This window comes from Arachis stenosperma, chromosome 8 (genome assembly GCF_014773155.1).
Source record: "Arachis stenosperma cultivar V10309 chromosome 8, arast.V10309.gnm1.PFL2, whole genome shotgun sequence".
NCBI classification, from domain to species: Eukaryota; Viridiplantae; Streptophyta; class Magnoliopsida; order Fabales; family Fabaceae; genus Arachis; species Arachis stenosperma.
The window spans coordinates 46,340,421-46,355,117 of record NC_080384.1 but is presented as its reverse complement, the minus strand read 5'-3'; the positions used below and the strand labels follow the sequence as shown (position 1 = coordinate 46,355,117).

The 14,697-nt window shown below is 32.5% G+C and overlaps 1 protein-coding gene across 1 annotated transcript; it reads left to right on the top strand.

Moving 5' to 3' along the window:
• Positions 1 to 9,447: 9,447 nt before the first annotated feature.
• Positions 9,448 to 14,459, top strand: LOC130946436 (uncharacterized). Its single transcript, XM_057875186.1, has 9 exons — positions 9,448 to 10,136; positions 10,730 to 10,902; positions 11,045 to 11,203; positions 11,422 to 11,571; positions 11,840 to 11,983; positions 12,652 to 12,981; positions 13,694 to 13,749; positions 13,978 to 14,080; positions 14,200 to 14,459. Exons 1-9 carry the CDS (start codon positions 9,905 to 9,907, stop codon positions 14,287 to 14,289), a joined length of 1,437 nt encoding a protein of 478 aa, XP_057731169.1. The 5' UTR covers positions 9,448 to 9,904; the 3' UTR covers positions 14,290 to 14,459.
• The last annotated feature ends 238 nt before the right edge of the window (positions 14,460 to 14,697 follow it).

Below are 14,697 nucleotides of genomic sequence, written 5' to 3'. Positions count from 1 at the left end.
TTAGAAAAGCATTACAAGAAAATGACTGCTAAATATTATCCTCCTGGAAGAAATAGTAATCTACCCCTCTAACAAGTCTTCAGGTCATCCTTACCAGATGAACTCCAGCGAAAACTACAGCGGATGATGATGACTCTTCAAAAAGTAGTTACCACCACCATCGGAGAAATATACCAATGGCTCTAGTTGCCTTGAATAAGCTGTGTGAACAATAACAAATGTTCAAAATGCTCACTGAAAATTCAAGCAAACTCAAAAGAGCATGCAGTAAATTCTATCTAAAGATCAAATATAAAGAACACTGCATTTGTGAGTGCAAGCTAAAAAAGAAAATACATTGGCAGCAGCAATCCAAGACATTTCAACAGAAGACATTCAAAAAAGGCAGAAAAAAGCAAAGACCATTTCGCTATTTCAAAAGAAAAAACATCCATAGCAAGAAGCCAAACAAATGCTTCATTTGCGGAAAACAAAGTCATTTTGCTAAATCATGCCCCAACAAGACAAAGAAGGAAATCAAGATGCTTCAGTCTTTAATGGATGCAGTCTCCATAAAAGATAAAGAAGATCTTGAATCAATACTTGAAGAGCGAGAGGACAAAGATAGTAATACCCAATATGTTTTTCAAAACTCTGATCCGGAAGAAAGCAGTTCAGAAGATGATTTTTCACCAGAAAGATCAGTCTTTACAATATCTTCCATTATTACAAGGATTCCTAAATGACCAAAAATTCTGAAAGAAGAATTTGGATATCTTGGGTCCTTCAAAATGAAGCAGATTAATGGTACTGCTGATGCGTGAGCATCTTTCCTATATTTTCCTAGTGAATTTGTATCTAATTTGTTGAAGTTTAATAAAGAATTAATTATCTTTTAGCCAATATGGATGCTACTTTGAGTCTTTTGCAATTTTGTTTATTTTAGGTAGCATTCGGCTGGATTTGATGGAGTTTCTGCAGCACAAGAACAAAAAGAGATGGCAGCGAGGAGCGACGCGTACGTGTGACTGACGCGTGCGCGTGATTTGGAGCTTTCCATGGCGACGCGTGCACGTGACTGACGCGTACGCGTGATTTGAAGATTTGCTCAGCAACGCGTACTCATGACTGACGCGTGCGCATGACACGCGAAGAAGACCAACGACGCGTACGCGTGACTGACGCGTACGCGTGACATACGCTACGTGCAGAAAACGCAGAAAAATATTGGAGGCAATTTCTAGGCTGTTTTGACTTATTTTTCAGCCCAGAAAACACAGATTAAAAGCTGCAGAATGGACAAAACGAGTGGTCCCCACCCATCAACTGAAGACTTGTTAATTAATTCTAATTTAAATTCAAATATTATTTTTAGGAAAAGATATTATTTTAGTTTTAGAAGATAGATTTTAAATTTATGAGGATTAGGTATAAAAGGGGGTTGGAATTAGTTAACTTTTCATTCGATCTCAGACAATTTACCTGAATCCTTATTTTCTTCTCTGAGTCATGAGTAACTAAACCTCCATTGTTAAGGTTAGGACCTCTGTCTATTTGTATGGATTGATTCTATTGTTTTTGTCTTTTAATTCCTGTTTTAATTTATAATTCAAGAATTGTTTTCGCTCTTTATTTTATGAATTTGGGTGGAACGGAAGTATAACCCATGTTCTAATTGTGTTCTTGTATAACTTGAAAAAGCTCTTTACTTGAACAACAGCTTCAAAATAATTTCTCAAAAATTTTAATTATTTGGATTTAACAGGATATGTGACATATAATCTCCTTATTTTTGGATAATTAGAATTTTTGTGGCATACAAACTGAAATTTGATCATGCAGCTTCTAATTGGAATTAATTGACCAAGAAATTGGTAGTTAATGAATTTTAGAAGAGACTAGAAAGGTCTAAGGAATTAGGGTCTAGTCACATATAGTTTGCCATGAATTAAATCTTACATGATTAAAATAAATTAATAAGAAAAATCAATCTAGAAAATAGATATCTCTGAAACCTTAACTATTTCACCATATATATTTCACAACTTCTTTACTGCTTGCATTCTGAAATTCTTAATTATTGTTTAATGCTCTTTGAATACCAAAACACTCTTTTCTGCTTGCCTAACTAAGTGGTTTAACCAACTATTGTTGCTTGATCCATCAATCTTCGTGGAATCGATCCTCACTCACCTGAGGTATTACTTGGTACGACCCGGTGCACTTGCCGGTTAGTCTGTGGTTGTTAAATCACCGCATCAGCTGCTCCACTCCATTTCTATTTAAAGATCAAGACTTCTAAATATGACAAATCACTGAAAGTTTTTGCACTTATGGATACTAGATCATGTGCCACCATTCTAAAATCACATGTCTTACATGCAGAAATGTGGGAACCTTTCTATAAGAAGTTTTCAGCAGCTAATAAAAAAGTCTTCACCATTGATCTAATTTTCAGAAAAATTATTAGATTGGAAATATTTGCAGGCTAGACTACTTAACTCAGAGTATTGAAAAGTTATCTCCCAGAAAAGGATTTTCTATTTGAATTTACTGCTTTTTATCGAACTCATAGACTACAAATCAAGCCCACTAGGTTGAGTTATAAGAGACAGTTCTTACTCTACACAAGGATACAAAGCATCCTTGAGATCCATGAAGCACTAGAAGAATATAAGGAGATCCAGCAACAACTCCTCAATGCTTATTGCGACAGTCATGATCAATTCAACCATCTTACACTTTTGTGGAAGAATCCAGATTTCTATGTTTATCTTCCTTTCAAAAGGAATGAGGGCATTAACCCAACTAAGGCTACCCACTCCGAGATGAATCCTGAAGATCTCAAATTAGTAAGAGCTAAATGTGCATCTCTTCTAGTCTAAGGACTCATTGAGCCAACCAATTATAATTGGGCATGTCAAGCTTTTTATATTGAGAAAAGAGCTGAGCAAAACAAAGGAAAAAAGAGGCTTGTAATTGATTACAAGCCGCTCAATCTCTTTTTGCAAGACGATAAATTTCCTCGACCGAGAATTCCAGTTATCACACAAAGGTTAAGTGAAGCAAAAATATTCAGCAAGTTTGATCTAAAAATTAGATTTTGACAAATTGGATTCCATCCTGAAGATATAAGACATCCTTTTGTATTCCTAAAGCCCAACATCAGTGGATAGTAATGCTATTTGGACTCAAAGTGGTCCCATCTCTCTTCCAAAAAATAATGATCAAGATCTTTGAGCCCATTTTACATTCCACACTCATTTACATTGATGATATCCTACTGTTCTCAAAAAACAATGAGGCCCATAAAACACTCCTAACCCAATTCAGTCAAATCATATAAGATCAGGCAATCATGCTATCATCAAAAAAGAGTTTTATTGCCCAAACAAAAATTGAGTTCCTCGGGATGGTTTTTCAAGACGGGTTTTTCCAACCAGAAATCATATTGCTAAAGAATTGATCCATTTTCCTGATGAAAACATGACCGTCAAATAGGTTCAACAATTCTTAGGAATTGTAAACTAAATTAGAGACTTTACCCCAAATGTGACCAGACACAATAGCCAACTGTCAAAACTCTTGAAAAAGAAACCCCTCACTATGAGAACTTGAACAAACCACAACTGTCAAACATCTGAAGAAAATAACACAAGATCCCCCTTCTTTAAAGATTTCTAGCACAAAAAAAGGATACTACAAACAGATGCTAGTGATGAATTCAGAGTAAGGCTGCTTCTTCTTCTCCAACGCCTGAGAGTAGAAACCAAAGATGGAGTCACCATCACGGAGAGAGGCAGAGAGCAAATAAGCAAAGCTTCTTTTTCTCCAACGCATGAGAAAACCCGCCGTCCTCCACTGGAGAGCAAAGTTCTTCGCCTCCACCGCCGAGCCCGCCATCGCGCCATCCTCTTCCTGTAAGTTCCTCTCTCTCTCTCTCTCTCTCTCTCTCTCTCCCTTTCTCTCTCTCATTGTAATTTGTGAATCTGTATGTAAGTTCATCTTCTTTCACAAACTCGTTGTTGCAACGTCTTTGTCGGTCCCGTCGCTGGTGATCCGATCGCCAGAGCCCATCGCTGTTGCAACTTCTTGTGAGTTTCTCTCTGTCTCTCTGATTATTATATTCATTTTTGTAATTTTTGTATCTACTATCTTCATAATGAAATTCTGAATTTGCGTTTGTTAATAACAATCGCATCAATATTACTAAAATCTAATTAGCATAATCAATTCATCACATTACTTCAGCTTAATTAGTTTGACACATTAGTTTTACAATGTGATTACACTAGTTTGTGGTTTAGTGTTTGGTTGTAGGAGAAAGCTCAATTTCTGAATATACTCTTCTTACTATAAAATGGTGTTCTAATCATAGATCTTTGTGCCCAGGCTTATGATTTGGGGTTGTGGATTGATCTCTCTCTTTCTCTACTTAAGTCAGGTCCATTCTCTCTTTTTCTCTCTCTTTCTCTCTTTCTACTTAAGTGTCTATCACTATCTCCCGATCCATTTACTTGGTTTCAATTTGATTTGGTTCATGAAGTTTTGATATTTTCAACTAATTAATGTGTGCAAAAGCTCATAATATGTGTTGACCGTTTAAAAATTGGTTCAGGATTTGAACTTGAGAGATTTTGACAATGACAGCCAATGCTTCTAATGGAGCAGCAAAGCAACCTCCTCAGCCAGGGACGAACCTACCTAGTGTGATAAGGTAACTTGCCCCACTCTTATTTTAATTTTCTTTTAATATATATATATATATATATATATATATATATATATATATATATAATATGTCTTATTTTAAATTTTAAATAATTTCACTACAAATAAATTAAGTCTAATTATGTAAAGCCTCAAATCTACTTTATCTTTCTATTATTTTGACTATTAGTTAACCTAATTAAATTTAGTCTTCTTCTATTTTTAAATTCCAGCTATTACCACTTCTTTATTCTCTTAAACCCTCTTCTTAGTTTCATATTTTCAACATTTTTTTTCTATTCCTTTTTTAGTGGTGGTAATCTTCTCTTCATTAAAAGGTAAATTTTAAATTTTTTATTTTTTAATATAACTCTCTATGACTCTATGTATCTTTCAATTTTATTGTTTCTCTTTTTGATATTTTCAATTGCAAATTTTAATTTAAGCAATTATAATTTTGGTATTAATATAATTTTTTATTCTCTTCATGAATTTATATATTTTATTTTATTCTTAATTTAGTGATCCTTATTTATTTATCTTTTGTTCTATTTTATTATATGTAATTATGTTGCATATAAATTTCTAAAGTCAATTGACCAATTTACTAATTTAGATAGAAACAGTAATAGAAAAATATTTCAAAAAATATCTTTCGTTCTATTTTATTATATGTAATTTTTAATTTTTTTTGTATACAAATAATTAATATGTACTTTTATTTTTTAAAAATTTAAATTAATATATCTTTTAATAGTAATGTATATTATTTTTATTGCTTTGGATCCAGTTATTTTAATAAATTGGTAATCTACTATTGATGATCTCTCATAGAGTTCTATATTTGCATATACTCTACTTCTCTTATAAATGAATCTTTGATTGTTGGATTGGTAAATGTTACTCCTTTAGTTTCAAAATAGTTGTGAATTTGGATAATGTAACAAAGTATAATTTGTTTTGTAATCGAGGTTGGTCAATGAACTTTACAGTTTGAATCATAGTTAGCAGAATCGGACCGGACCGGCCGGTTCGATCGGTAAACCGGACCCTATACCGGTCCGGTCTAAGGATAGGACCGTTCAAGGCCAAGAACCGGAATGAATCGGTTAAATTCGAAACGAACCGGCCAAAACCGATGAAAACCGGCTCGGGCCGAACCGCTCGGTCCCAACCGAAGGCGAAGCTACGACGCACCTGGGCTCTGCAAGAACACCATGCTCTCCTCATGCTCCAGCGTGCCAAGTGTCAAAGCTTTGTGTTTTTTGGAAAATTTTTTAAAATGGCTACAATGGGGTTCGAGCTTGGCACATGAAGGTTGCAAGTAGGATGCCCATGCCACCAAGCTGGTTTGCTTCTTGCTAACATATATCCAAATTATAATACATATAGTAAGTTTTTATTATACTTATATTCAATTAATTTTAATTTTAAAGTCCTCATTTTTAAATCAATTATATTTTATTTAACTATAAATTTATATATATATAAACAAAAAAATTATTAATCACAATTATTTTTATTTCATGATTATATCTATTAATATTATTTTTTAATAAATAATTGTAGTATATAATAATAAGTAAAGACTCACTGCAGTTGTCTTCGTATGAAGATAGTTGAAAATCATTAGATGATATTAGTTAAACTTATCAATCATCTAACTATTTTTAAATATCAACTTCAAAAAATTAACTATATCTAAGTTTTATTTATAATAATATAATAATACAATAAATAAATTAATTAATAAAGTATTAAAATTTGAAATGATAACTATTTTTATAAAAACAAAATAAAAGTACTTATAATAAAGAAAAAATAATTAAATTTTACATAATTATTTAATTATACCGGGTTAACCGGTTGAACCAGTGACCCACCGGTTGAACCAGTAACCCAGTGACCCAGTAACTTCACCGGTTCGATTACCGGTTCGGTTCTGATAACTATGGTTTGAATCAACACAACAATATGTGCTCTCAAATCTTACAGAAAAAAAACAGCATATCCTACAATCTTATCCAAACCTGACCCTTCCCCTTAAGACTAGTTATTTAAGCAAAATTAGACTAAAACTATCAAGTGAATTGTTAAAATTTTAAGGATGTAAAATATGCAACTATTAAAGAAGATTTTATTTACCACATTAGTAATAATAACCAGAATGTAATATTTACTAACCTTCAATTGCAGAAGCTGATCTGATAAATATGCACAACCATGTATAGGACATTATACATGTATGACAAATATGACTAGAGTGTAATATTATAGGATGTTGACTAATGGTTCTACTATTTTCTTTATCTTTACGGACTTCGACCCATGTATGTTTGATTACTGACTTCTGTGCCGGAAGAGAGTTGTTTGCATTGCTCGACAAGCAACCTATGCAGATTTTCAAAGAGGGTTCAACTAAGTACTTTTTGTATATTTGATGATGTCTGTTACATTCTTGATGACGTCTTTTCACTTTTTTCTGAGAAGTCTAGTCATAAAGGTTTAGAGGTAAGGCCTAAGATTGTTTTGATTCATCAGAAATTGATAATTTTGATTCCTTTTATTTAACTAATGATCTTATTTCGTTCATTTTTTATTTTTAATATTGGATTAACAATGGTGTTTTTTTAAATTGTAATTTAGTGTGGTATTTTTTTAAAATGTGGGATGATTTAATGTACAGAGTACAGATTGGACCGTCTGATTTTCAAGAGGTACAGAAATCGTACCGTCTGATTTGTGTTGAAAAATTTAAAAAAATTTGGAGTACACAAATCGGACAGTCCGATTTGTGTACTCCAATTTTTTTTTATTTTTTCAAAACAAATCGGTGAATCCGATTTGTGTACCTCCATAATTTTAAAAAATACCAAAGATTATCACATTAAGGTATAACACTCATTCTACTTCCATATCCAAATTTTTTAGCCTATTTTATTTTCCACATGGTTGCTATTCTTCCAATTTTGACTTTTAAATTGTTTTGGGAATTATAATTGGCAGTGTTTGTTTCTGATAAAGTTCCATACATTGTTATAGGAGATCCTGAAAGATTCAGACAAATAATAACAAATCTTGTTGGCAACTCAGTTAAAGTAAGTGTATTTATTTGCATTATTAATATGCATGTTGTATTAATTTCTTTGCAAGGTAGTGGCTGACAAGTATAAATTTCTTGCAGTTCACTTGAACGATGACATATATTTGTCAACATTCATTTAACAAAAAAAGCCCACAATGAAAATTCAAAAACAGGTGTGAAGAAGCTGCACGTGTAAGATCTTCCTTCTAGTTTTAGAGGGCTTAAAGTTATAGTGGTTGATGGAAAACCTATTAGATACCATTTGACGAGACTTGGTATTCAAGCTAAAGTTGCAAACCACAATAAAAAGGCTGTTTTGTTATGTGGGAAGAATGGTCCTTTAACTTCAGGGTAAGCTTCAAATTTTTTTGTTTACTATCTTTTATGTTGTGTAACTGAGTACATTTACCGAAGATCAAATAATTGGATGTGGCAGATTATTTCAGTTTGATATTATTTTCGTTAAGAAGGATTTATGGTTTTCGGGAGAGAATAGAGTTTTCAATATCTGTCAACTAGATTGTAAATAGAATGGTCATACGTTGAAGATATCCCAAATGATCCTTCTTGTAACCAATATTAGTAATGCCGAATTTGATAAGTTTAGGTATTTATCTTATCTTGAGTGTTTATGTTGGAGGATTATTTATTATTTTGATAAGTTTGTAAATTTATTATCTAATATTTAGTATAAATTATATTTAAAAATTTATTTGTCTTATTATATAATATTTTGTATAAATTTTATTTCTATATTTAAAAGTTTATTTGTATTAATTGTTTACTTTTTTAAATAGAAAAAATAATTAAAAAATGTGGCTATTAAAATCGACGGTAAAGTTGTCGCTTTTTAAATTTAAAATAGACAAAAGAAAATAAAATATGGGCGACGAACTTGTCGGTGTTTTAATAATTAAATTGTCGGCTCTTTTGTCGATTTTAATGAATCAAATATCGACGGAAACGCAATTTTGTATAATAATATCGACCATAAAACTATCAATTTTATTAAGCGGGTAAAATTCTTAAACTTATATTATAGATGGAAAGATTGTCGATTTTAATGAATTATTAGCGATTTGAAAAAGAGACAAGCTTAATAGCGATCTCTTCTGCCGTCGATTTTAACGGTATTTCTTACAGTGTCTTGATAATGATCTGAATTCTGAATAGCTATGTGCTAGAATATATGCCTTATCACCTAACCCAACTAGAATTGATGCAGGGATACCCAATAACATTAAATGCCTATATTCAAACCTATATGACCCATATCTACAAGATGTTTAAGATTCTAATGAGGAGAACATTAAAGATCCACTTACCTACTTTCAGGACCAAATATGAATTTTAAAGCTATTAACTTGGCCTGTGATGACACATCATCCTTCTCAGACGGGGATGGGATCCTTACAATCTATTAAGGCAAGAATTCTCACTATGTATAATTATTAAGCGCATTAAAATAAAATGATAACGGTCACTTATCTAGCTTAAGCTAGGAAGAGATAAAGTTTATCCTTATCTTCCAGTTGGCATTGTATAATAGGCTTGTTTAGATTCTATAAGATATGGCTGTCAACAAGAGACCACTATAAAAAGAGGGATTCTTCTAGATTGTAAATATCAAACATTGTAATATATTCATCCTTTCTTATCTCATAAAATATTCTAAATCTCTTTTCTTTTTCTAAAAACTTAGTATTATTTCCTTCTTTTTTTATCTAGTGTCATTAAGTATGCTTTGAGTTTGCCTCTTATCTCCAAAAATCCTGCTCATCAGAATATGACATAGAGAATTTTTTAAAGTAAAAAAAGAACTCAATCTTATAACATCAAATTTTGTTTGAACCCTTTAAATTTTACCTGTCATATAAAAAAATAAATTTTTTCAAAAGTAAATCTAAATGGACCTAAATCTTTATGTTATTTGCGAGCGTCTTGCTTTTTTATGAATGAAAATTTTGTTCTTACAAAGAAAGTTTTAACACCTGTTCAGATATGTTGACTTGTTAAGGACTGAGTGGTGAGCAGGTTCAGAGACTGAAAATTTTTTAAGCTTTGTTGAATACCGTTAGAGTTCGGGTAAAATTGTCAAGACATAAGAATTCAATTCAATTGAAGTGGAGGATGGAGCCAGGAGAGAAGAAGAAGGAGAAAGAGGAAGAGAAGATGTTGATGACTGTACTGCACGGCGCAGTGATCATAACCATGGACGATCGGAATCGAGTTTTCAAGGACGGCGGCCTCGTCATCGAACACGATACCATCAAGGCCATCGGCCACTCTTCGGAGATTCTTGCTCAATTTTCGCATCTTGCGCACCACCTCGTAGATCTCACCGGCCATATCCTCCTCCCTGGTCCGTTTAATTTCTTTCTAGTATAATTTTTTTAAATAATTTTAGTTTAGTGTGTATGACATTTTTTTTAAAGTACTAGAAAAATAATTTTCTTTTTAAGTTATAATTCTCATTTTTTTTTAAAAAAAATATTTTTATTTAAAAAAATGTTTTCACATTGTAAATAAATAAAAAAATATTTTTATATTGTTGTATTAAAAATAATTAATAAAAAAATAAATATTAAGTGAATAATTTTTTTTGTAATTAAGTTATTTTTTTACTTCTTTTCTCTTCTTTTCTCTTCAACTTAAATTTTTGGCTATTAATACTTAAACTATTGGACTAATTTTATTAAACTTAATTATCAAAATGACATAATTATATAAAATTATCAAAAAAATACTTTTACTTTTGTTTTTACTTTTTTAAAAATTACTTTTAATTTTTTTAGTTATTTTAAAATCATATTATTTTTGCTTTTTTAAAAATCTTTTAAAATAATTACTTAATTTTTTTTGTTAAAGTTGATTCAAACAAGCGTCATCTGTTGATCTTTTGTAATGTATGATTGGATGTGTCGGTAATGCATGAAAAAAGTAAAATTGATATAGGATTCATCAACACCCACGTTCATACTTCCCAGCAACTGGGAAGAGGCATAGCTGATGACGTGGACTTAATGACTTGGTTGCATGACCGCATTTGGCCTTATGAATCCAACATGACTGAACATGACTCTTACATTTCCACCTTGCTTTGTGGGATCGAACTCATTCACTCCGGCGTAAGTGAGTTTAGATGCACTTGGAATCACTTGTAAAAACTACTTTCTCTTTTTGTTTTTTGTGTGCTCATATTTCTTGTAGTGAAAGCTATCTGGATTTTTGTTTAAAAGTGCTTTTCTTTTTCTCTTATGAAAACCTCAGGTTACTTGTTTTGCTGAAGCTGGTGGCCAACATATTTCTGGAATGGCCAGAGCAATCAGCTTGCTTGGTATGCGTGCTTGTCTTGCCGAGTCAATCATGGACTCTGGCAATGGCTTGCCTTCCTCTTGGGCTGCTCGGACTACTCATGATTGCCTTCAGGTCTCCCTTAATTGATTCTTTTTCTTGTTAAAAATTCTTACTCACTCTTTGCAGAAATAACTCTCATTTTTAAATGCATGTAGACATAATTTGTGTATGTAAACATCCAAAACTAAAAAATGATCTTACTTCTGGACAGATGATGTACTATTTTAGTTCCTTTTGTTAACTTTTCTTTGTGTTCTGAAATGGTATTTGGTTCAATTTCTCCATTGCAGTCTCAAAAGGACAATTACAACAAGTACCACAATACAGCAGATGGGCGCATCCGAGTCTGGTTTGGAATTAGGCAAATCATGAACAGCTCCCAACAGTTACTTCTCGAGACAAGAGATGCCGCAGCACAACTGGGAACAGGAATACATATGGTGCTTATCTCTTGCATCTCTCTATGTATTTGTATCATGCAATGGCTGCACTAAAATATTCTTAAACCAAATGACTTTGGAATGTTAACTTGAATGACTTCATCTTAAAGTATAATTATATATACTTGTTACATACTTTTTGACCTTGATGCCTTTTATATATTTTCCAATTCTAAAATAAGACTCCCTTATTTTTTAATATGTTGCATCTTAATGAAACGTGTATATTGATATATGAATCACACTTAGTTCAATTGGCAATTGTTAGCATGTTGCAGAGATACCATATGAGAACCAGCTAGTGATGGATGTTCACAAAGTAAATCATGGAACTGTTACTTACTTGGAAAAGATTGACTTTCTTCAAAAGAATCTATTAGCAGCTCACTCGGTTTGGCTTGATGATAATGAGGTAAAATATTGACACTATCACCACGATTCCACACAGCTTAGAAGTTGTTTTGATTATGAAGTTTCTCCATGTCATATTGATAATAAATGGCAAGGGTGTTATGCACACAAATAGCGACACCCTCACTTACAGGAAGATTATTATACACACATGACCTTTGTGGATTAGTGGATCTAACTACATGTTTTGTGGGAAAAAGAATCCCTGCATGACAAGTGTGATAGCATGTTTCCCATTCCCTTCCTTTTTTATATTTTCTATTTTTCTCTAGGTGCAACTAATTATGAGAAAAAAAATTTTCAATCTCTAAAATGTATCCAGCTACATCGAATTTTGAATTTACAGAAATTCCATAGTGACAAATATTTTGGAATATATAGAGTATGATTTTTATTCACATTATGCTTCGCTTCTTTTCTGAGTTCTAGTGCATTGCTGTGGAATAGAAAACTCTAGAGGTGCAGGGGAAAGGAGTGAGAACTACATCCTGTATGTGTTAGTGAATTTTCAAAGTTTTACCAACATAAACAAAATAGGCTTAGGAAAAGGCAGAAACTAACCTGTAAAGTGCAAAATATAAAAAGTACTTTGAAGTTTGTAGTTCTTTATTCGAAATATAAATCAATTATGAGTTATTGTCAGTAATTATTATTGCATTACATTTTCAGATATCTCTTTTTTCAAGAGCAGGGGTTAAAGTGTCTCATTGTCCTGCTTCTGCAATGCGCATGCTTGGATTTGCACCTGTAAGGGAGATGCTTGGTGCTGGCATTTGTGTCTCTTTAGGGACTGATGGAGCTCCATCAAATAACCGCATGAGCATTGTTGATGAAATGTACCTGGCTTCTCTTATTAACAAAGGGCGGGAAGTTTATACTAATGGGAATACAGATCCAACAGCATTGCCTGCTGAAACTATTCTTAGGATGGCAACGGCCAACGGCGCAAAGTCGGTCTTATGGGATGATGAAATAGGTTCTCTTGCGGTTGGAAAGAAGGTTGGTACCGGTTTAGATTATTTGTGTTTCTTTTCTTATTGTAATTATTTTTAGTTTTCTTTTATGAATACTTATTCATCTAGGAACTAGGATTGAGTACAAGAATAGACAGAGTATCTCATTCTGTGGGAAATCAGGCTTTACATGCATGGTGTACAAAGCAGGATAGATCATATTGTATTGTATTGAAAGGCTTAATATTTGTTGATAATTTAGATATTTCATTTTCTAAGCTCGATAAAGAGAGAAAAGGACAAATAAATCCTTAACCTTTTGATCCACAGACATTTAAGTTCTCGAGAATTTGAAAATACATTTAAGTCATTGACCTTTTCAAAACTTGGACATATCGATCCCTCATGTTCACTTGGGCCTATTAGACTCAACGGAAAAATCAAATGTGACTCCTGTTGTATTGACTTGGTTGATACGGATGCACACGTGAGAAAGTTTTTAAAATTGGACAAATTAGACTCAAGGATTGATATGTCCAAATTTTGAAGAGGTTAGAGACTTATGTATTTTTAAATTCTCAAAAACTTAAATGTCTGCAGACCAAAAAGTGAGAGATCAATTTGTTCTTTTTTCAAATATATTTATTGTCTGTCTATGAAGTAAGAACTCTGTTAATAACAGTATATTGCATATAGAACATTGTTTTTCATACTGCTATTAACACAAGCTGACGGTGTTTGTACTTGCTATTTGGCAGGCTGACATTGTTGTTGTCAATCCTTGGTCTTGGCCTATGGTTCCTGTTCATGACTGGTACGAATAAGCGGTTACTTGATTGCTAAACATAAAGATGCATTAGAAAAGAAACGCAACTAAAGAGAAGGAACTTTCAATTTCATTCAACACAATTACAATACAATGCTAAACATTAACATTACTATATTTATATTATTCTTAGTAACAACTAACTAGGCTCATGTTATAATCTCCCATCATGCCTTCCCAAATTTTCTTTTAACTTGAGGTTCAAGAAATATGCAGGGTTTCCAACATAGTGTATTGCATGCGGACAGAAAACGTGGTTTCTGTCATGTGCAATGGATTATGGATAATGAAGGACAAGAAGATTATGAATGTCGACGAGGTATGTCCGCTGAAGCATCTTCCTTTGCACTCTCATTTTCAGGAAGGAAACATTGATTCCTCAACGTGATGTTAAGTTTTTATAAGCAAAGCAATTTGACTTTTTGTTGCACATGACAGGAAGAGGTAATTTTGAAAGCAAAAGAGGCTTCTGCTGAACTTGTGAAGAGGGCAGGCATCAAATTACCAAGAAGAATGAACGTCATCTGATTGCTGTTTTATTAAAGAATTTATTGGTGGTCAATAAATTATCATATAAATTTAAACTTTCTAAATTTGCTTAAACAAAAAAATAAATAAGATAACCACTCGACCAATTTAGGTTACATTATATTGTTATAGTTGGGTATGAAGAATGAATTTGGTAGCAGTGTCTTTAAGGATCTTGAAGAGCACTAAATATAAATATATAATGGCTTCATTCAACACGTATCCCAAATCCCAAATAAAGAAGAAACTCTGTATGAAAGGAATCCATGCCGATATCCGAAATGTTGTAGAAGATAAGATTTAGTTGTCTTTCAACTTCGGCAGTCAACGCTGTGTGAAATGAAAATTGACTCTTCTAACATCATTTCAGAGACTCAGACGTGTCAACGCCTCCAACCTTTCTCTCAG

Excerpts from the sequence above, each read along its gene's own strand:
- LOC130946436 (XM_057875186.1), top strand. The coding sequence starts at position 9,905 with ATGGAGCCAGGAGAGAAGAAGAAGGAGAAAGAGGAAGAGAAGATGTTG. Across the intron at positions 10,903-11,044 it reads TCGAACTCATTCACTCCGGC|GTTACTTGTTTTGCTGAAGC; the intron begins GTAAGTGAGTTT and ends TGAAAACCTCAG. Across the intron at positions 13,750-13,977 it reads ATGGTTCCTGTTCATGACTG|GGTTTCCAACATAGTGTATT; the intron begins GTACGAATAAGC and ends AGAAATATGCAG.